The sequence below is a fragment of the Equus quagga genome, unplaced genomic scaffold (assembly GCF_021613505.1).
Source record: "Equus quagga isolate Etosha38 unplaced genomic scaffold, UCLA_HA_Equagga_1.0 146_RagTag, whole genome shotgun sequence".
Lineage (NCBI taxonomy): Eukaryota > Metazoa > Chordata > Mammalia > Perissodactyla > Equidae > Equus > Equus quagga.
This window is the reverse complement of record NW_025796728.1, coordinates 8,133,326-8,154,624: the sequence shown is the minus strand read 5'-3', so window position 1 is coordinate 8,154,624 and position 21,299 is coordinate 8,133,326. Positions and strand designations below refer to the sequence as shown.

Below are 21,299 nucleotides of genomic sequence, written 5' to 3'. Positions count from 1 at the left end.
GAATAGTTACTGGACTTAAAAAAAACATTCCATCGACATCTGATATATGAAGTAGTTGGATCCAATCATATATTGTAATATATCCTTATAATTCTGATGAAGAAATCTCTTCGGTCAATGTGTTTATGACTGATGAAGGGCTAAGAAAAATCCAGAATGTAAAATCACCCACTTGCTCTGCAGCTGTGAAGTAGCTACACGTATCTCTCAATTCCCCTACCAAAGGAGATGATAGCAATTTTCTGCAGACACTCGAATATTATGCTCTACATTCCTAGTGACGCCGTATGAAACACAAACGGGGACAGTAACCTAAATACTGTGGTGGAAATGAGGAAAACTGAGAGTGATGTCTGGATCCAAGAGCTGGATGAAACATTTTCAAGTGAAAAAGGGAAGGTACAAACTCATATTTATAGTTTTTCTCCATAAGCATTTAACATGGCGGTTACAGCACGAGATTCTGCACCATGTACCTTCCAAGGAGACAGTGAGAAATGTGACTTTAGTAACTGCTGGAAGAATACTGCTTCCCTCCACAGGTTCCTGGCCTACATCCTCCCATGCAGATGACTGGAGGGTTATCCGGAGCCCAGGGAAACTGCACTGGGGGCTTCGGTTCACTGTGCAAAGCAGGCACGCTCTTTGTGATATGATTGTAATGTGGGGAAACACAGGACACCTCAAGACATCATCACTGTTGGTAGGTATGGACTCTTCTGACAGCTGGGTTAGAGACCACACCTGGGCACTGACAAGAATGCCAAATTTAGTCTTTGGTGACAGGCCAGCCCTGCGATCTCCTTCTCTCACCAATGAAGTGGAGCACAGCTACATCCTGAGCTGGTTTAATTCAATCCATTTTTATACCAATGCTAAAAGGACTCAAGAAGGATTCTAAGAGCTGATGTGAGTCTAAGCTTCTTGTCGTGAGACAAAGACGTTAAGAAAATCAAATCCAGAAAATAAGCAACATCTTCTGGTATCCAAAGACATCAACTGAAAGGCTGACAGAGCAATGATAGCATCCAATCTTCCTAGTGGTGAACTTTTAACCTTGCTACATAGAGACCACGCTGGTCTTACCACAAAATAGATGAACACTCTTTGCACGCCCTGATTGAAAAATCAGGTGACAATACAGGCAACCACCATGAATCAGGTAACAGATCAGCCTTAAAGGTGAAACTCAAATGGTGGCATGGGGAGACAGCAGAACATCTAAGCAGATGCTGTGTCAGAGCCCAAGTGGCTGTTAGTGCCTGGGTCAGGCAGTGGGCGAGGCTAAGGGAATACAGTGACCATCCAAACAATGAGAGTGTAATGGAACCTCTGACAGGGGGCAGGATCCTAGGTCCTAGACCCTGGAGAGGCATTAGAACTGGCTGAGGGATGTTGAAGAAGCCATTCACCTTTCTGAGTTTGGTTTCCTCATGTGTATAAGAGATGGCCAACATGGAGTCCCACCATTTTGGAATCGGAATCTGTGAAGGACTGGAAAACAGCTGATAGAGAAATAATTCACCCAGATGGGGGTGGGGAAAAGAGGTCAGATGTGCCTTTGGAGCAAAAGGTGTGTGCAACCACGAGGCTTGGGAGGCCACCCTAGCAGCCTTCTGAGGTGACAGTTACAGCCAAAGTGAAGGTTCCTGTCACCCTCTCTCAGAGCAGTGTGCAAGCACTTCATCTTTTTCTTTAAGCATGCCAACACATAAGGCTGTGGAGAGTGAGTGCAGAAATGATCTCATCATCATCCTAAGTGAAGACCACAACAAAGGGTTCTAAGATGATGTTCAGATGTGAAGACTTGAGGAATTCTCAAGCTTGCAGGAAAATGATAAGGATTGGAAGGGTTTTTTTTCAAAGCAGTGGTCAAATATTGCTGCAATAGAAAAAAGGACACTGTACTCTGCAGTAAGGATATCCAAAGCCCAGTGCAAAAAATGAAAAAGTAAGATGCAAAGACAGTTGAGGTTATGGTGGTATTTTTCTTCTGGCCAAGACTGCATGTCACCAAAGAATCTTAGAAGATATTGACTTCCTACACCTCTAAAAACTCTTGAAGAAAGATCTTTCTTGCTCGGATAGCCAAAGATATTAGTCTCATGGTTCCCATAAGTAACATTGCATTTGCCCTTATCAATTCTTTTACTTCCAAATTTTAGCTACCTTGCCCAAAATAGGATCGAAGTATTAGTTATCCCCACACCATTGAACAGATTTGACAAATGACCATCTCTATAAACATTAAACTTTCCAATGGATGAAACTAATAACCATAACAAAAGCTAAAGGACCTATTTCTAGGGCTGTGCATACAGTTGGTGCTAACTAATTACTGAAGGTAAAGGATAATTTATTATTTTACTTTGACAAATAATGACAAAAAAAATCCTCTTTATAAATGGATGCTCATAAATTTTAAATGAATTTCCAACCAATTTTGAAAACCCTTAGTTATGTTTGTAGAAGACGTTAACAGCCTTCAATAAATGCTGCCCATTTAGCCCTTTGCTCTACACAGAACGCAGTCATCCGGATCGGTGTGACAAAGTAAGCTGCTCCTGCCTTCCAAAGTTTCAGAAACAGATCCTAGCAACTCTACAGCATTCATTCATGAGAAACGATACCAAAGTCACTACAAATTTCACAGATGGAGCCCAACAAATTAACCAGGGGGAAATGAGTGGGAGTGATTCAGTGTTAACTTAGCCAGAACTTGTAGTTCAAGGGAATACTTGGGGCAAGGAGGCACACGACAGCGGGATGAAACATTTTCATCAATGACAACAAAAAACAAAGTTTTATGCAAATTCTAAAGATCAGCTCAGCACAGAAAGACCTCAAATTTCAGAGAAATTATAGACAAGCCCATTGCATAGTTGTCAGAATGGCCCTGAAGCTGTGTGTACACGATTCCAGAACATCTGGTCAATTCAGGGAATACCATGAGTCACACCACTTGTTGGGTCTTCAGTGCACCAAACAACTGACTGAAATTCTCATTGCTCAACCCATCACTTTGGCATTGTGTCAACAAAGCCTGATTTAACGCTATGGAAACTGTGGATCTATGAACCTACAAAATCAAGCATTTGAAAATGGTTTTGGATCTTTGGATGTTTCTTGACTGAAATACTGAAAACTTACTGTTTGTAAACTCCAGAGATCACATAGTGTCTTCTGGATCAACATGGTAGAATTTTTTTTTGGTAAAAATAACGGAGAAAAACAGCTGACTTCCAATTAATCACCGTCTGGAGGTGGCCTCTGTTAGCTGGCCTCTTTTTAACAACAGGCTTTGACAATAGAGACAGACGTCACCTCTCCTATGTCTTTGCTGAGAAGTATGAATTCAAGTCTTTGGAAACCATAAAGACAACTTATTAGAATTCAGAGAATGCTCGTTCCTTGTTCCTTAAAACAACTCCATGTCTCTACTTTCTCCCACAGACAGGGACACTAACCCAATCTTCCTGGGGACCAGCTCTGCTCAGGGAGAAGAGCTTATTTGAAGATTTCAGACAGGTGACCAGGAGCTCACCTCTATTTTTCACCCTCACGGTCTAGCTCGTAATCATCTAAAATCAATCGTGGTTTTTCCTTTTTATAATATAATATTCTGAGAGTCTGTTGTAGGCTTCACAGACTTCCCAAACAACCCTAAAATGGATTTCTATTTGGGAACAGTGGCAGTGGATCAAGAGAGTTAAGGTTTAGGATGTGTAAAGTCTGACAGCATAACATGCTTTGGACTCCAAGGTGACGGTAACAGGACGTTCACAATTGGAACTCTTGAGAGGACCAGCTGCTACAGTGGAAAGAATGTCCACTAATCCCCAGACCCATCCTGGGAATTTTTATTGAAGACTTCATCCTGGGAAGCCTGGTGATCGATCCCTTCATAAAACGAGCCACCGTTGTGCAGGAAAGTCCCTACCGCCCGCCCCTGCCGGGCGTGACCCACAGCATCGCTGAAGACTTTGTTGATTTGTTCCTCCGAGGGCATCCACCAGTCGGGGTTGGAGGTACAGTGCATCCTAATGAATTCTGTGGGAAGATACACAACGATAAAAAAAAGAGAGAGAAAAACAGCTGATTTTTGCGGAAATGAGAGGACAGTCTGCTCAAACTTTGACAGATGCTCTATAAGAAAAGCTTTATGGGAAATCCAATGTAATGCCATGATGATGCCATTCTTTAGACTCAACTTATTCCATACACATTTTCTACTCATGTGCTGAAGTAAAAAGCACGTAAGTGAGAGGGTGGTCCCTCTAAGGAACACTTGCTACTGAAATGAAGTGTAAATTTGATTTGTGTGATGTGTGAGGCACCATACCTGGTAAAGTTATTGCGTACATTTCAAAACCCATGTTGTTACCTGCTCACCTTTTTAGAACGTTAACCTTCTCCAGAAGCACAGCAAATATCATTAGCATGGTATTCTTTAACCAGCTACCAATCTGTAGATTATGTTCAATAAAATAACAAAATCTCAATGAGAGAGAAACCGCTGAAGTTTTAGTTCAGAAGAGGTTTCCACATTCTTAAAATGTATCATTGGCTATACTTATTTCTCTAATGGTGATATCTATACATGTACAAGTTGTTTTTTAAATGAGATTTCCTCTAAATATTTAATTTCACCAGAAAGCAATTAGCATGCCTGGAAGAGTAAATATATCAAAAGTAGCTAAGACTCCACTGAAACAAACTCAGCTTCCCTTAGGTTGAGCTCAAATTAACCCTTCCTCTGTTTTCTCAGGAGGTCAAGGCACATACATAATTTCTATGTAGCTATTTTAATATGAACACCTATAAACTGAAGTGAGCATTTTGGAAAAAGTTCCAGGTCAAATTATGGTTTTCTTTTTTGCTGAGGAAGATTTGCTCTGAGCTAACATCTGTGCCAATCTTCCTCTATTTTGTATGTGGGTTGCCGCCACAGCATGGCCGCCAATGAGTGGTGTAGGGCATGCCTGGGAACTGAACCTGGGCTGCTGGAGCAGAGCACACCAAACTTAACCACTAGACCACAAGGCCGGACCCAAACTGTGTTTTTTTGCATAGCTGATTGCAAGTTCAAGGTGACTATTAGTTGCACACCATTTCTTCTCCAGCACTGCTTTCTCTACAATAGCTCTGGGTGTAGGGCTGGATTTGTCTGAAATTTCTTGGTGAAATCCTGCCCCTATTTGCCTTTAGGAGAAGCTGACACTTTCAAGTACCTGGATCAGAACAATCTCATGAACTGAACTGTGCCCATCCCAGGAAAGTCTAGCTTCACAGAGAAGCAGAGGCATCCCCTGCAATTCTGTGCCTGAGGTGAGAGCCTTATTGGCTTCGGTCATGGGAGGAAATCCAGGCTAAGGGATGAGGATGCTGCAACCCTGCAACTCTATGAATGTGCTGCTCTGTGACCTCTCACCCTTCCCCCTCCTCAGTATGTACTGCTGAGACAGGGCTTTCCCTAATATTGTGGCAAAGACTGTTAAAAGCTGAAAGTCGAGCTTATTCTGTTACACACATCGGAAGCATCTTTACAGCCCCTCTCACCTCTAGGGACAAACCGACGGGGCGGTCAGCCTGGAATTTTATTCCATCCCCAAGGCACCCTGCTTTCCATCACTAAGGGTCTGAGGCTTTGTAGGCCATTCTAATCTGGCTCATCACAAGGATGTCCACCTGGAGAGTCACCAGGCATAAACTTTTAGAAAGGGCATCCCAGCTGTGTCACAGGAAGGTCCTAGGATTTAAGGCTTTGGGACAGACATATAAATGCTCTAACCGGCTGCCATGAAACAGACGATCACCACTTCTTGCCTGTGTATTCTCTACCCAAGGGCTGGGTGGAAGCCTGTGAGTCGTGTCCCTAAGTGAGGAATGAGCTAGAGAATGGAGATGCTGGTTAGGCAGCCTGGACTGTGTCAGTCACAGTAAGTCCAGGAGCATTCTGAGGGCAGTGGCATTAGTGCTTTGGAAGGTGTGTCAATCCCTCAGTTTCACTGACTTGCCAGTTAAAATGTAAAACGTTTAATACAAATTTCTGGAAAGGGATACTGCGTGAGGCCCCTTATCCTGACTCCCTAAGAAGCCTCAGAGAAACGTCCCCAGGTACACACAGAAAGCACTCTCAGGAAAGCTCCCAAGCTCACCACTGCTTCTCGTTACTTGTGGTGAGTAATTCCGCCAGCTCTGATGACAGTGGGCAATAAAGGAAACTGCAGCTAGTTTGCTAAGACAGACTGAAAATTTCCATCAGCCAGTCACTCTGAGTAAGCGGAATTTTCAGACTGGCCAACGGGGTGGGCTCTGGAGCACCTGTGCCTTGTTAATACTGGCGTTTTCATTCTCGGTGGTTTTCTCAAGTATGAGGCACCTGCATCAGAATCACCTGGGGCGGCCGTGAAGCGCAACAATCCACGCCTCCCGCAGCCCGGCCCCAGGCCAGCTGAATCAGCAGCTCAGTGTGGACCTGCAGAATCTCCACTGCTAACAAATACTACATCTGCGTCTTAGACACGCTAACGCTGCCGAATCACTCGGGCATCCCAGGAGGGAGTGTCCTTTTTGATAAGTAAGGCCTTCTCACTGATAACGTTTTTCACTGTGATGTCCTCGCCAGAAAATATCTTGATCCCTGTCCAGAGTAAGTCAAGATTAGGTCTTTCCAACCAATAAAATTGCTGTTGAACTACACAGGTTAATATTTGAGCTTTCTGATATGGATTTTTCAGGTATGAACAGTGTTTTTGTGGGCACTGTAATCTTTCTACTTGTCTAAGTCTGTGCTTATTTGCACCTGCTAAATCAACTGTGTACCTCTTGATTCTCCTCCTCACCCTAGCTGCAAAGTAATCAGCTGTTAATATTGATGAAATGCTATTATCTAAGCAGTATTTTTAATACAGGAACTTTTTAAAAACTGATAAAGTTTCGGCAAGGTATACTTTAGGCACTAAGGAAAATTAAATTCTAAATAAACTTGGGGGCAAGTATTCTTGAGAAGGTAGCTAGATGGGGAGGGACAGGGGGCGGGCCATAGGCTGCAAAAGGAAATCATTTTACTAATTTTTTTTTTATTCCATGTCTTCCCTTCCTCTGTGATTTCCCAACGCGCCAGTTTTGCTGGAGGTGGTCTTCTCTGGTAGCAAAGAAAATCTGAATTTAAAGCGTGAAACATGAGGTGCTATGCGATGCTTATGTGCCATTAAGTGAGAACACCAAGGCTAAAGCAAACGAAGAATTTTTAAAGAATTTCTCGATACCAAGTAGATGGGCCACATGAAGCCTAAAAGGTCTCAGAGGAAAAAAACCAAAATACAGTAAAGGCTGAACACTTGCACGGGGGAGCCACAGCCAATGCGGTGAAATGAGATCACAGATGGTGACACTGAGCGGAAGGATGCAGTACCTCGGAGGCATGTTACTTTAACTGGATCCAGAGGGCGTCTTTCAGGACCTGTCTCTCCTGACTGCACTGACCTTTTCCTTTTCCCAAGGCCGCATGAGTACTTAAGCTCATCGGTTGTGAAAACAAATCTGATGAGGTATCGAAGGAGCCGCCTCCCGTCTTTCTTTGAGGAATTTACAGCCTCGTCCCACTGTTTGCTCGTTATGTAGACAGGATAGTTGTTCAACAGCTGCTTGCTCCCCTGGAAAAGCGAAATATTTTCTCATTACCTACGTAGCCAGCCAGCCAGAAGCCGAGGCGATCTCCATTTCAAAGGCAAACCTGCTCTTTAACCAAGCGGCTCTGCTGACAATGAATTGGGTATCGAAGAGCTCGAGTAATTGCTCACTCTCAGAACGGGCACTTTTCAAATTACATTTGCATTTTCTATAAGAAGAGCCAATGAGGTATAATGAACACCTTTGAAAGAGGAGCTATTTATAACTTGCATTTTAACAGGTAGGTTAAAATGTGTCAAGATCCAATGACAGGAAACACTATTTAAATAGAACCTGTAACTTTCCTTTTCAATCTATGAAAATATGCAAAAATGACTTTGAAGAGTGTGATCAAACAGGTCCCTTCCTCCTTTGGTTGGCGGTTAAGTACTTTTAGAAACGATGCTGGTGGTCTATCTTCATAAGGTATTACTCGTGTTTAATGCACCTAACACTTGATAGCCCTCCGCATTACAGTGGAAACGACATTAGAAAGTGAATTTAAAAAAGAGGGAATTGTGGAAACTGAAAAAAATAATTATTAAACATAATGCAAAACAGATTTCCTCAAATTACAGCTTCTGCAAATGCCACTATGTCAACTCAAAATTTTTCTTACTTTTCACCTTCATAATTTATGTCTGCTATAAAATTCCCAGGCTAAATAGCTACGGAGGGACTAATTACAGGGATTTCTGCAACATTTATAAGCCATGTTTAGTCGACTGCACCTACACAACCATTACGTTAGTTCTGGCTGTCCATAAAATTCTACAGTCCAGGACAAATTAATTAACCCATGATCTCAGTTTTAATGTAGTCCTTCCCCAGTAATTAAGGTGTACAAAATAAAGAAGGGAAAACTCATTCAGTTTTACAACTCTGCAAATTTACTACAGGTTATAAATTTGGCACTGTTTGGGTCTGATAGGGTTTTATCTCAAAAAGTGCTCTGTTCAATTAGGCACCGAGATGGGCAAATGGCATAGGAGCCAACAGGAAAGAGGCAGCCAGATGTGGCTACGAAACCTCCACTGGATGACACGCACGGGCACTCATCTCCATGGCACTGGGTCTCCCTTGAACACAACAGTGTGACTGTTTCCTTTTAGGGAGGCAGCTGAGGCACGTGGTTTGTGCTTTGAATTTAGAATCAGCTTGGGTTTGCCCTGAATCTTGATTCTGGGTCTTATTTGTTGTGTTTCCTGAGCAAGTTACCTCAACTTGTTGGACCAAAGTTTCCCCACCTTGTAAAACAGGAAGAACTAAATCATCACGGGTTCAGGAGGTATTTGGGAGCATACGCCAACCCTTGGCTCTGTGGATTACAGATGTTCAGAAGATGGGCAGGAGCCCAAAGGCCCCAGAGGTTTCCTCAGCCCAGGCTGCTGTTTCATGGCAGGAGGTGAGAGATGGAAGGATGACTGGAATCTGGCAGTGCTGACAGAGGAGCGAGGATGGAAGATGGAGAATGAAGTGTGTTAGGCAACCACTTCACTGAGCCAGGGTGTGGTAGATTGAAGAGTGAAGACGATTCCCAGGAGAAATGGTGGTGTCCTTCACAAGGATAAGGAAGAGGGGGCGATGGCTGGGCAGAGGAGGAGGCCGATGGCAAGGAGGAGAATTCCACTGCTTCCCATGCACAGGGTGAGAAGGGATTACAAGAGTTCCTATTGTTGACCCCTCAGCCCTCAGGAAGCCGCGTGGGGTCTGGGGCAGTTGGGAGCCAGGGCGGGTTGCCTCAAACTATGAATTGTGTGAGAAGTATTTCTGTGGAAGAACCTTGCTAGTAACTGGCACCATTCACTGAGTGGTCGATGAGCAGCCTGAGGCTACCCCCCACACTCTACCCCTGGCCTCTTTGCCCCTCACAGGCGGTGGTGCTGGGGTGATGACAGAGCTGGGCTCTGGGGCAGGCCTCGGGCAGATGACTTATCGGCTCTAAACTTCAGCTCTCTTCAGTCAAAATAAAGATAATCCAACTTGCAGGTTTGTGGTGAGGAATCCACCAATCTCTTCACCTGAAGATAAGAAGCCCAGGAAGGTGGGCTTTCTACTTGCTTCCAGGGCCAAGAACAGTGCCTGACACACAGGAGGTGCAGAAGGTGTTTGTCTAATGACTGATGCAGTAAACACCAGCGTAGCTGGCACAAAGTGGACACCCGAGAATGGTGGCTGCAATGAAGAGTTCGGACTTTGTTTTTAACTGCTGTGGCACTGGGATATCTGAAGAGCTTCTGAGGAATATAAATTGGCAAAGTTAAACACTTTAAGGAGAGCGGCAAAGACAAGGAGCCATTAAAAAGAGCTACTGGGGACAGCGGACTTCTACCATCCTTAATTTAAAATCATCCTCTTGGTTATGGTCCCTGTAACTGCACTTATCAGCCTTAGAAAAGGAGACTGTGTGGCTCGTTTTTAAACCCTTCACTTATTTAATGCTGTACGCGTTTGAAAACCAGCTTTCCCTCTGGTGTGCGAGCTTACCTGGCAAGCCAGGGCTCCCACAGCTGTTTGGCCAAGGAGGTTAAATCTTTTCCCAGGGTCCCCCAAGCCGAAAGGCAGAGCCAGGAACCTATCCCTAAATTTGGAGTCCCCCCTAAAACCAGAGCCGAGTCTATTTCAAGATGGGAGGTACGTGAGAAGAGGGAGCTGCCAATCCAAGGAAGGACCTTCTCTAACTCTTAAAAAAACACACTCATACAGAAGAGCTCAACAGCTCTTCTAAAACGCAGCAGCTCTCCATAAGATGCAGTTCTCATAAAATGTCAAAATACCATTTGGAGGTAATTTTCTTCAAAAAAAAAAAAAAAAAGAAAAGAGAGAAAGTAATTTACAGCCCCAAACAACTCAGAATGCTTTCTGTGTTGTGAATGAGATTTATCAGACTGTTTTAGCATAGTTAATAGGAATAAAATGTGATAAATAATACTAGTAAGAAAATGCTCACATGACTGAAATGACAATAAAAATAGTACAGTAATAATGACGATGATGGGTAATCAAAGTTTAAATAGTCCTATCCAGAGGAAATGTAGATATTCCCCCTATTTTTATTTTTTAATATTCTGCTTGCATATTCTCAATTAGCCACCAATAGGTTGCTAACCTCTGACCTATTGTTGGGTCACTTTGAAAAAAACAAGATCAACAGCCCTCAATGTTGTCACAGGCTCATAATCAAGTGGAAGACACAGTTACTTAACTTTTAAGTAAGTTCTGAATTAGTCTTACGAGCAACATGCTCTATGAGCACAGAGGGGGTGTGGCAATCAGGGAGAGCTTCTTGGAGGAAGTGGGCTTTGCAGAAGTGCTTTTTGTATACATACCAGAAATGTCAAGTTAAGAAAGGCTGATCCTATTCTAGAGAGCAAAGGATTTTAAGCGTGTGACACTTAAGTGTGGATCTGCATTTTAGAAAAATACCTTTCCAGTGTGGAGAATGGAGAAGAACCAGCTGCCACAGTCCAGGTGAAAAGTGATACAAGTGAATTAGAGAGAAGAGAGACTAGCGTGGCTGTAAAATGAATGGACGTCAGGAATGAGGAAGAGGAAAAGAGCTGGTGATGCCTCAGAAACTTCTGCCCCAGGTCAGTGCTGCCTTTACTGAAGAGAAAACAGGAGTAAAGATGAGTATTCAGAGGAGGTCGTGAGTTTAAAGGTGCACACTGGTCTAGAGCTGAGCCCTGGGGACTGGTGGACTAGATCTAGATTAGGGACTTGTTAGTCTACACGTAGTTGGTGTTCAGAGAGAGAAGATAACTGACCAGAGGAAGGCACTGGAGAGTAAGAGGAGTAAAGGATGGAAATCTGGAGAACAGTGGATGGAAAACTTTGTAAAGGATAATAAGAAAAGGACAGGGTTGGGGCTGTCCTGGTGGAGTAGCTGTTAAGTTCGCACACTCTGCTTTGGGGGCCCAGGGTTCGTGGGTTCAGATCCTGGGCACAGACCTACACATCGCTCATCAAGCCATGCTGTGGTGGTGTCCCACATACAAAATAGAGGCAGATTGGCACAGATGTTAGCTCAGGGCCAGTCTTCCTCATCAAAAGAAAAGACAAAGAAAAAGATAGGGAACCAGAAGAGAGTCCTGACACTAAGAACAAGAGAAAGAGACAGAGAGAGAGCAAGGAGGAGGGGTGAGGTCCTGCGGATGAGACAAGGGCTGGAAAAAGGGCCCCTGGACTGGACAGTTGGGCAAGCACCAGGGCCCTCTTGCTGGACATTCTGCTAAGTAGTGGAGGTAGAGCCAGGTTACAGGGTTGGAAGAGAAAACGGAAACTAAGAGAGTGGAGATAACGGATACTAGTTTTTCAAGTGTTTAATAATGAAAAACATGAGGTCACCACTCTGCAGGTGTCTTCCATGACAGGCACTGGGGAGCTGACGGGATGTGAGCTGGGCCTAAGATTTAAGGAGCGAGACGTGTGGTGGTGTAGAATGAGGGTGTTGACAGAGGATGCTTTGGGTGATGGAAGGAGAAAGAAAGGACAGGAATGGAGACAGGGAGGGAGAATCAAAGGAGGGCTTATTTTCAGAGTGGGAAGACTTGAGTGTGTTGATACTCAGGAGAATGACCCAAGTGCTGTTAGCGCCATTGAGTCGCTTCCGACCACCAGCCACCCTGTGGACAGCAGAGCGGAAACCACCCAATCCTTTTGCGCCATCTTCTCATCTTCCGGTGCTATATCAGACAGTTGTCCGCTGCTATTCATAGGGTTTTCAAGGCCAATTTTTTTCAGAAGTGAGTGGCCAGGTCCTTCTTCTTATTCTGTCTTAGTCTGGAAGCTTCGCTGAAACCTGTCCACCATGGGTGACCCTTCTGCTATTTGAAATACCAGTGGCATAGCTTTCAGCATCACAGCAACATGGAACAATCACAGTATGACAACTGAGAGATGGGTGGTATGGTTCCCTGACGGGAAAATGAACCCGGGAATCTTAACTACTAGATCACCAGGGCTGGCTAATGACCCAGTAACAGGGAGAAATCAGGGCATAAGACAAGGAATAACTGATGGCACGAAGTCCTGGAAGGAGGAGGGCAGTGCCAGGTGGGGACCTGTCAGCAATGGCAAGGTGGAGGGGCAGTGCTGCCTCGGGGACGCAGGGGATGCATGAAGGTAGAAATGAGTGTGGTGGGATTCAGTGGACTGAATTCAACTTGGTGTCCCTTACATTTGTGCTGAATTCAAGATGGGGAGGGTGGTGGGACTAGGCATGGGCTGGGGGCCTAAGGAAAGCAGCAGACCTTTGACGTAGCTCCTCTCAATTACAGGGAAAGGGAGCAACTGCCAAACAAGTCTCAGGCCACCCCCGGAGGTGACAGTTTCAATCTGCACTAGGCCAACTCCACGTTTTTCATCCTCTGGTCTCTCTGATGTGCAGAGAACTGCAAAGTAGTATGTCCTCATATTTCTTCAGCAGAGGCATGGGATCAGGGTGCAAACAAGTCAACAAGTGTGCAACTGGATCTACCAAGTGTAAGCACGAGGATGGAATTTTAAGGTTATTTTAACTAGATGCAGTTAACGTCAACGGATATGTGATGACGAGATGAGAGGGTCAACATCCTATCGCTAGCACAAACGACCCACCTTGCCAAGTGAAGAAAATTTACGTCAACAGAGTATTATCTATAGTTATGAATCTAAGACATTTATAAGCCTGGTAAGGTGCAGTGCAATTCCTTATTCTACTAGATTTAGGTTCTGAAGTCCCTAAGACAAAAATAACATATACTCAAAACTGAGCCTTGAAAATCCTGTAAAAATGAACCATGTTTTAACAGATAAACCACTATCATCAAAACAGACCACTTCTCCTACACACTGGAAGTGCCTGTGATTTCTTCTGCTGAAGTCCAGAGGAAGAGAACTCTCATGTTAGGGGCCCTAATGTCTGGAAAACACCTATCTAAACACTGGAGAATTTTACTCAGTGTGGGAGACACCCCAGGCAAGGGGCATTCTGGAACACTAGCTCTGCCTGAGGGAAGGACAGGTTGGTGTCTTTCATTTCAGGGACATCTGTGCCAAAAGAATGGTGGAAGACTTGCCCTCACTATTTATTTCTTTTTTCCCTCTCAAGAGTATAGAGTTGAATCTTCATGATACATGACCTTTGAAAGGCATGATCTTTCTCCACTGTATAAATACTCAAAGGTAACAGACCCATAAGCCTCAGAGAGTCAAATATGCATTTTTCTAGCCAGTCTGTTCTGGTATACACAGGTAAGCTATCAAGAGGCTTCAGCTTAAGGAAATTCCAGACGGAACAACACTTGTTACTAGAGACCTACCTCGGTCGGCTGGTCAGCTGGCTGTGGGATCATGAGTTGGTTGTGGTGTTGCAGCACCGTCTTCAAGTAATCTAAAACAGTCTGGCAGGGCACTGCATGGAAGAAATTGCAACGATTACACATTAGCTATCCTGTGACAAGAAAATAAAAAGCTTGAAGGTTTAAAAAGATTTTTGATGTAAATTTCTAAAAGAAAAAGAAAAAGACATTTCCTAAAGGAAATAGATGCTTCTTTCATTTGACATCCGTAGTTATTTCCGTTTGTAAATATAGAACAGATGCTTCTGTTTGGGGAGAATTTTTAGGCTCAGCACAATTCACTGAAAACTTTCAAGTCAAACTTACTCTAAGATGAATTTGGGTCAACAACGATGATCAATGAACAACTCACAGAAGAGACGTGTCTTGTCTTCTTTGACTCAAGTTGCAGCATTAGCACCCAATGATGCTTTTTAAAATGAAAGTACTGAAAACTAAAGTTTCACTTGTTTTTAATCAATAATATAATACTCATTTTTAATGACAGATTCACTCCTAGTTCTTCAGTTAGCAGGAATTCCAGGCAATTCAGACTTGCTTCCCAAACCCAATACATCTGGCCATGCAGTTCTTACTGTAGGGGTCCCAATTCTCTCTCTTCTCAAGAAACTCAATTGATCTAGTCCAATTAAGATTCGGTTATTACGTATTTCATTAGCCGTTGCACTATTTTTTTTTGAGGCTTAGTCTTAAAGAATCACTGAATAATTACAATAAAACTGAACAGATATTGGCCCAACATAGAGCCTGACATTTTTTGTACCATCATATAAATAATTCCTACATCTTAAGACTTATATTAGAGACCTTTCAGGAGTATTAACTAATTGCTTTTAAAGGTCTTGGTAGTTTAGTTAATAACCTAATTTATCAAAATTATTGCCACTATCTGTCTTAGCTGTGTGTCTGCCTAGGATGTTTTTGTCACATTAGGAAAATAATAAATATTTAACCTAAGCTCCAATTTTAAAGTATCACCACTGAGTGTTCTTCACTTTGGTTTTTCTCACCACTTTTTTTTTTTTTTAAGATAGCAAACAGAGGGCATCATCTTTATCCACTGCTAACACTTTGGCTTTTCAGGTGACATCACAGTGGAACATAACATATCAAAAACTACATCAACATCCTTTTGAAGAATCTGAACAGCTAGAAGTAGAATTAGGTTAGGAAATTCTTCTTCTTGCCAAAAGCATTTTCTTAAATAACCACCCTTATAGACCTTGTCACAGGCCACCCTTGAAGAGTCATTTGAACATAGTCTTCAAATTGAAGCAGCATTTGCTGAACAACCACAAAAGTCAACCAAAGGAAGGCATGGGTGTATCAGTTTGAATTTGGCCTTTTATTAAACCAAAGTTTAATAAAACCTGTCAAGTACTTCTAATTTCACCAGCCTTTAATTAACTTAAAAATCTAACCAGTAGGGGCCGGCCCGGTGGCGTAGTGGTTAAGTTCACACATTCTACTTTGGTGGCCTAGGGTTCACCAGTTTAGACACTGGGTGCGGACCTATGCACTGCTTATCAAGCCATGCTGGGGCAGCATCCCACATAGAAAATAGAGGAAGATGGGCACAGATGTTAGCTGGGGGCCAATCTTCCTCAAAAAATAAATAAATAAATAAATAAACTCTAACCGCTTTACTGATGCCATAGCCAGTGAGAATGAACCTCCTGGCAACAGCCATTCTTAGGGGGAAAAAGAAGGTGGCTTGAGAAGCTCACGAAGACAGGAGCAGGTTTGCGGTTGAGTTCAAGGTTTTCACTGTGTGGCCTTTGGGACTTCACTTACATCTGCATCAAAGCCAGGCTTGAGTATGAGGACCCTAATAGCAGCACTGTGTCCTCCACAGTTTGTGGTCAGAATCAAACACAACTCTACATACATCACTGCTTTGTCAAGTGACAGGAGCGAAGTATGACTCTGGACTTAGTTTGAAAGTTTCAGTAAAATCTGTAAATACTTATAGACTCATTAGGATTTGAATGAAACTTCTTTTGATCCCTTACTCATATTTTACAGTCATTAAGATGTTTATGAAAAAATGTTTAAATGAAGCACAAAAATGCTTACAAAACTGAATATTCTGCATGACCTCAACGTTGCTAAAAATAATTATGTGCAAAGAGAAGAGACTGGAAGGAAATAAACAAAAGTATTAATAATTAACAATCATGTTTTAGTAGCAGGATTAGGGTAGTTACTAATTACCTCTATCATCCTTGTAAAAACCAGTTGTAAAAAATTTCTACTGTGGGCATATATTATAATAATTTAGAAGTTGTTTGAAGAATGTCTGTGTAACTGTCTCCCCCCATCCCTTGCTATATATCAGTTTCAGTGTTGCTTATATAGCCCTGGAAGGGCTTGGAGGCCAACTCTCCCATTCTCTACACCCCCAATATTTAGGCAGCAGCTCAGTTAAGAGCAGGACCAGCTGATTCAAACATGTTGGAAGAAAACAGAATTTCACATGCATTTCTTGGCTGCAGGGGGCTCTATTTAAGGCAAGTGGGTCCTGAAGGTTGATACCCGGGCACAAGCCTGAAGGCCAGGAAAACTGAAGATGAGGCTCATATTTAGCCAACTGAGCCAACTGTTAAAAGACTGAAACAGCCATGCCCTTGGCCCTCTGAGTAACCCCCTCCCCTCCGGCCCCTTCCTGATGAACTCCGGGGCCTGATCCTTATGAGGCATCCAGCCCAGGGCCAGAATGTGCCCCTGCTCTTATGGAACATCACTCCTGCCAGGGGCTCTTTGGGGAGCTGCCTAGATTTACACAGCGAAGCTGTAGAATCAAGTGAAATATTTTCGGTAAAAAAAACAATTGGTCAGTCTGGAAAGTGGAGATAGTTGTGTCTACTAAAGGAGGGATGAAAGGGGAAGGAAACGTATTATCCTGACCCACAGCTCCACTGTGCTGTCTGCCCAGGAGAAGCACGCGGCACTGAAAAGGGAACCCGGGAAAACCCCCATCTTCTTTCCCCTGTTCCGTTACCCTACAGTGCTGTGGACACACCGCGGAATTTCACAGAGAGGAAATGGGGCCCTTGCAGATGGGGAAAAGGGCCAGCGTGGCACGCGAGGTTCTTGTAGTCCAGGCCAGACATTGCTCCTTGGCCTCCAAGGGAAGAGAGAGTGAGGCCAGTGCTCACAGCAGCAAAAAGATCAGCGGGATCCTCAAGGAGCCGATGATGCCCCAGAGGCCTTCCCACCTAATTGCCTCCTCGCGCCAACTCTGAATTTTAAGCAAGTCTCTCTTTCTATGAAGAAGCTATCCCCGTAGACCAGCCACTGGGAAGGTTTTATTTATTCACTTACTCATTCTGCAAAAGAAAGTCAGATGCATCTTTAGGTCTAATGAGAAAATAAATGAGGGCCCAAAAACCGGAGGAACTTTTATTAAAGGGAAGGGAGGACATAAAGGTACCTCAAATGACCCTAGTACCTATCCTGATATTGTTATTTATAATTCTGCTCCCCTCTATCTAATAGCATTTTAAAGTGCATATCAGACAATCCTGGAAAGAGTAAAATACCTGGGAAGAAAAAAGCAAATTTGGAAGATCTTTTGTGTTAACAAAGTAAAAATTTAGAAGAATGGGTTACAAACAGTCCATCAGGTATCTGAGACAGACATGGAGATGAATGTGTTGCTCTCAAGAACAAAGAGACCCCCGAGCCGGGATGGCTTGTTTCCGTCGTGGTCATGGTAAATCCGTTAAACCACAGACACGGTCTTCAACACATTCCAAAATAATACTAGCACTTCACAGTTAACTGACAAGACTGCTTGGGAATTGGTCCTAGAGTAATTCTTGGGTACTATTTTTTTTCTTAATGTACTGACTCTGGCACTTATGAACTGTGAGATCCTAGGCAAGTTCCTGAACCTCTCTTAGCCTCTGTTATCTCATCCGTAAAACAGGGATATTTCCTACTGCATGCGGTTATTGTGAGGAGTAACTGAAATCGTACATGTAAAGCAGAAGGCACCCAGGAAACACCGTCTAATATAAGCCATTGTTATTTTTCCCAAATAGGAGTCTAGCAAAGCGAGTTTCCTCCCAGAGGCCACTTACTTGACTCTGCTGACTTGGCTGTGTATTGTCTGAGCGACTGTTAGGTAAAGCTCTTCTAAGGAAAACTGCTCTGTTTTTGCTCATATTAAAGGTGCTCAGGTCTCAAGTATGTACGTCTCACTGCAGATCACTACATTAAAATCTTGATCAGAGTTTCTATTCTCCTTCTGCAAGTATTATTAAATCTACCTTGCTATATTATTGTTTTTAAAGACTCAGGGCTGGCCCCGCGGCCAAGTGGTTAAGTTCCCACACTCCGCTTCGGCGGCCCAGGGTTTCACCAGTTCAGATTCTGGGCTCGGACATGGCACCGCTCATTAGGCCACGTTGAGGCAGCGTCCCACATGCCACAACTAGAAGGACCCACAAATAAAATATGCAATTATGTACTGGGGGGATTTGGGGAGAAAAAGCAGAAAACAAAAAAGATTGGCAACAGTTGCTAGCTCAGGTGCCAATCTTTGAAAAAAAGAAAGACTTAAAAAATTTATCTCAAAATATACCATACATAATTTTATGGGGAGATTGAAATTACTTACTGTCTTGACGATCATGCCCTCTGGGTGCTTATATCATCTTTAAGTGTCCTATTCATATCGTCTCTGTAAAGTATAAGCTCCTCAATCATACACATCTAGAAATAAACGATGAGCTTTAAGTATTACTCAGCCTAAGGATGCATAGTTATGCTTTTGATAATGACAATGTCCTGTCTCCGTTTAATCTAATTGACATGTGTAGACGCTACAACATGCCTGACGCTGGGCTAGGAAGTGGGGATACAAAGATGACGTTCACTTAGTCTGGGCCCTCAAACATGTTACATGGCCTGCCCTCCTAGTGTCAGGACACCAGGAGGGACAGACACCCAAAGAGCAAAAAGTTCCCCTAATACTGGCTGTAAACAGAAGTGTGCATGTGCTATGGAAAGTGGTTAATTCTGCCTGGAACCTGGGGAAGGGTTTGTTACAGAGGATAATGTCACTTGAACTGGGTACTGAAGGAGGAATAGGAGTTTCTCAAGTGGGGAAAAGGAGAATATGTTCTTAGATTGGAAGGAGCAGCAGGAGTAAGGGAAGACCACAAGCAAGTATATGGCTGCTCAGGAATCACAAACTGTCCAAAGGGGTTGGAACAATTGGTGTATGGTGGGAACGGAGGGTCGAGTCTCCAAAAATGAATAGAAGATTCAGGTCGTGAAGAACCTCACGTGCCACACTGAGGGTGCTGGAATTTACTCCAGAGACCACATGAAGCCTTTAGAGCTCTTCAACAGTGAGTGATCTAGGTCTTTTTCAGGGGAGAGGGCCTGGAGTTAGGGGGGGAGTTGAGTGGCTACTGCAATAGTCCATGTTGTGAGATAAGCCCAGATTAAAGCAATGGGGAGAGAGGGGAGGAACCCAAACTGATGGACGTGTAAGAGGTGGAACCCAGAGGAGAGGAGACTGACATGAAGCAGGTGAGAGATGCACTATGGATGAATCTGAGCGTCCTAACCTGGGTAACCAATTGAATGTTGACCTCTTCACAAGAACACCATTTATAATCTAAGAAAATCACTGAAGATTTCTGCATTACTAGGCACAGTTTCCCTCTGTTTCTTCACGTTGCTATTTATTGAGTGCTCACTGGAAGACCTAGTAGCACTTGGCTGCTACTAAATGAACTTAATACTTCAACGTTCCTCTAGTTAATAGCCTCACTTTAGAGAGAGAGGAAACTGAAGTTCAGAATGGTTAAGTGATTTGCCAAAAATCACAGCAAGCAAGTAGCAGGAGCAGAAATCCAGACGCAGGTATGACTCCAAATCCATTCTCTGTACCCCCAATCTCCCTTATAGCTATAGCAAGAGTTGTGATGGCTTTGACCATATTCTAAGAACTCAATCCCTTATTCCTCTCTGTTCCTATCATTTGCTCTAATTTTTTACTCAGAATATACTTCCATCTCTTCTTTCTCCTACATTAGAACCCCCACATCAAACATGATCAATCTATTTCTCAGAGCCAGAAGCTGACCTGAGCAATTTCCCACAGGCACTCCTGGGCATATGCAAGTTTGCAGAGTGGTCAGAGCGCTGAACGTAGTGTCCTAGCATATCTACACTGCATTTACTGCAAGGGCTTTTCTTGCAAAATTAGTTATCCAAAAGCTGACATTATTGATTTACCTTTTTTTAACCTTCTTACTTAGAAAACGACAACTGTGGACTAAGGATCAGAACTGCACAATCCAAGGTTAGTTCTTTAGTTTGTAGCCCAGCGTTAGTACTGTTGATCCTCATTATTTGCAGATTCTATATGTGCGAATTGGCCTACTTGCTAAAATGTACTTGTAATGGTCAAATCCACATTGTGGTGCCCTGGTGGCCATTTGCGGACTTCTGCAGATCGCTGAAAACCCTGAGCTGCCTGAGACACACGTTCCCAGCTGAGGTTGAATGAGCTAATGCTCAGGCTGCTTATCTCAGCTCTCAGACTGTAACAAGTGTTCTTTTCAGGGTCTAGTTAGTGCCACATTTTTCGCATTTATGTGCTTTTTGTTGGAGATTTCACTGTTTAAAAGGGACCCCAAAAGAAGAGCTGAAGTGCTGTCTAGTGTTCCTAAGAGCAAAAAGGCTGTGATGTGCTTTATGGAGAAAAGGCGTTAGATAAACTTCCTTCAAAGCATGAGTTACAGTGCTGTTGGCAGTGAATTCAATGTTATTCAACCTACACTATATACTAAGTAAGGTCTCTCTAAATAAAAACACACATAAAACAAGGTTATGTGTTGATCAGTTGATGAAAATATGACCAGAGGCTCAGGAACTTAGCTCTGTAACTCCCTGAGAAGTAACGCTTCCATATTTGCTAACTCAGTGCTCACATTGACTTTACATAACACAACTACAACAAATAACGAGGACAGATCTGGAGCCAAGAGCCCTGGATTATAATCCTAGGTCTGCCACAGACTTCACCTTGTCCAGGTTTCAACTCTTTGGCTGTAAAACTGGAATATTAATATTTGTTTGGAGTTAGGATAAACTGAGACGATCCTAAGTAGACTTTAAAAAGTAGACAGTTTTTTAATAATATCAACAATAGGTGTACCTTCCCCATATCTGGCACTTAGAAAATTTCAAGGTATTTTAAATGTATCATAATTATTTTACTTTGTAAGTTATTTTTTTAAATGACCATGTGTTATGACTCTA

At 43.2% G+C, this 21,299-nt stretch overlaps 1 protein-coding gene across 1 annotated transcript in view; it reads right to left on the bottom strand.

Annotated features, from left to right (window-relative positions):
• Positions 1–3,832: 3,832 nt before the first annotated feature.
• LOC124232923 (BEN domain-containing protein 4) overlaps positions 3,833–21,299 on the bottom strand; it is a 30,259-nt gene continuing 12,792 nt past the window's right edge. Inside the window, exons 3-5 of the mRNA XM_046649834.1 lie at positions 13,977–14,068; positions 7,418–7,658; positions 3,833–4,050 (exon numbers count right to left, since the gene is read on the bottom strand). Of these exons, the coding sequence (XP_046505790.1) occupies positions 3,833–4,050; positions 7,418–7,658; positions 13,977–14,068 (551 nt within the window). The remainder of the gene's footprint in view (positions 4,051–7,417; positions 7,659–13,976; positions 14,069–21,299) is intronic.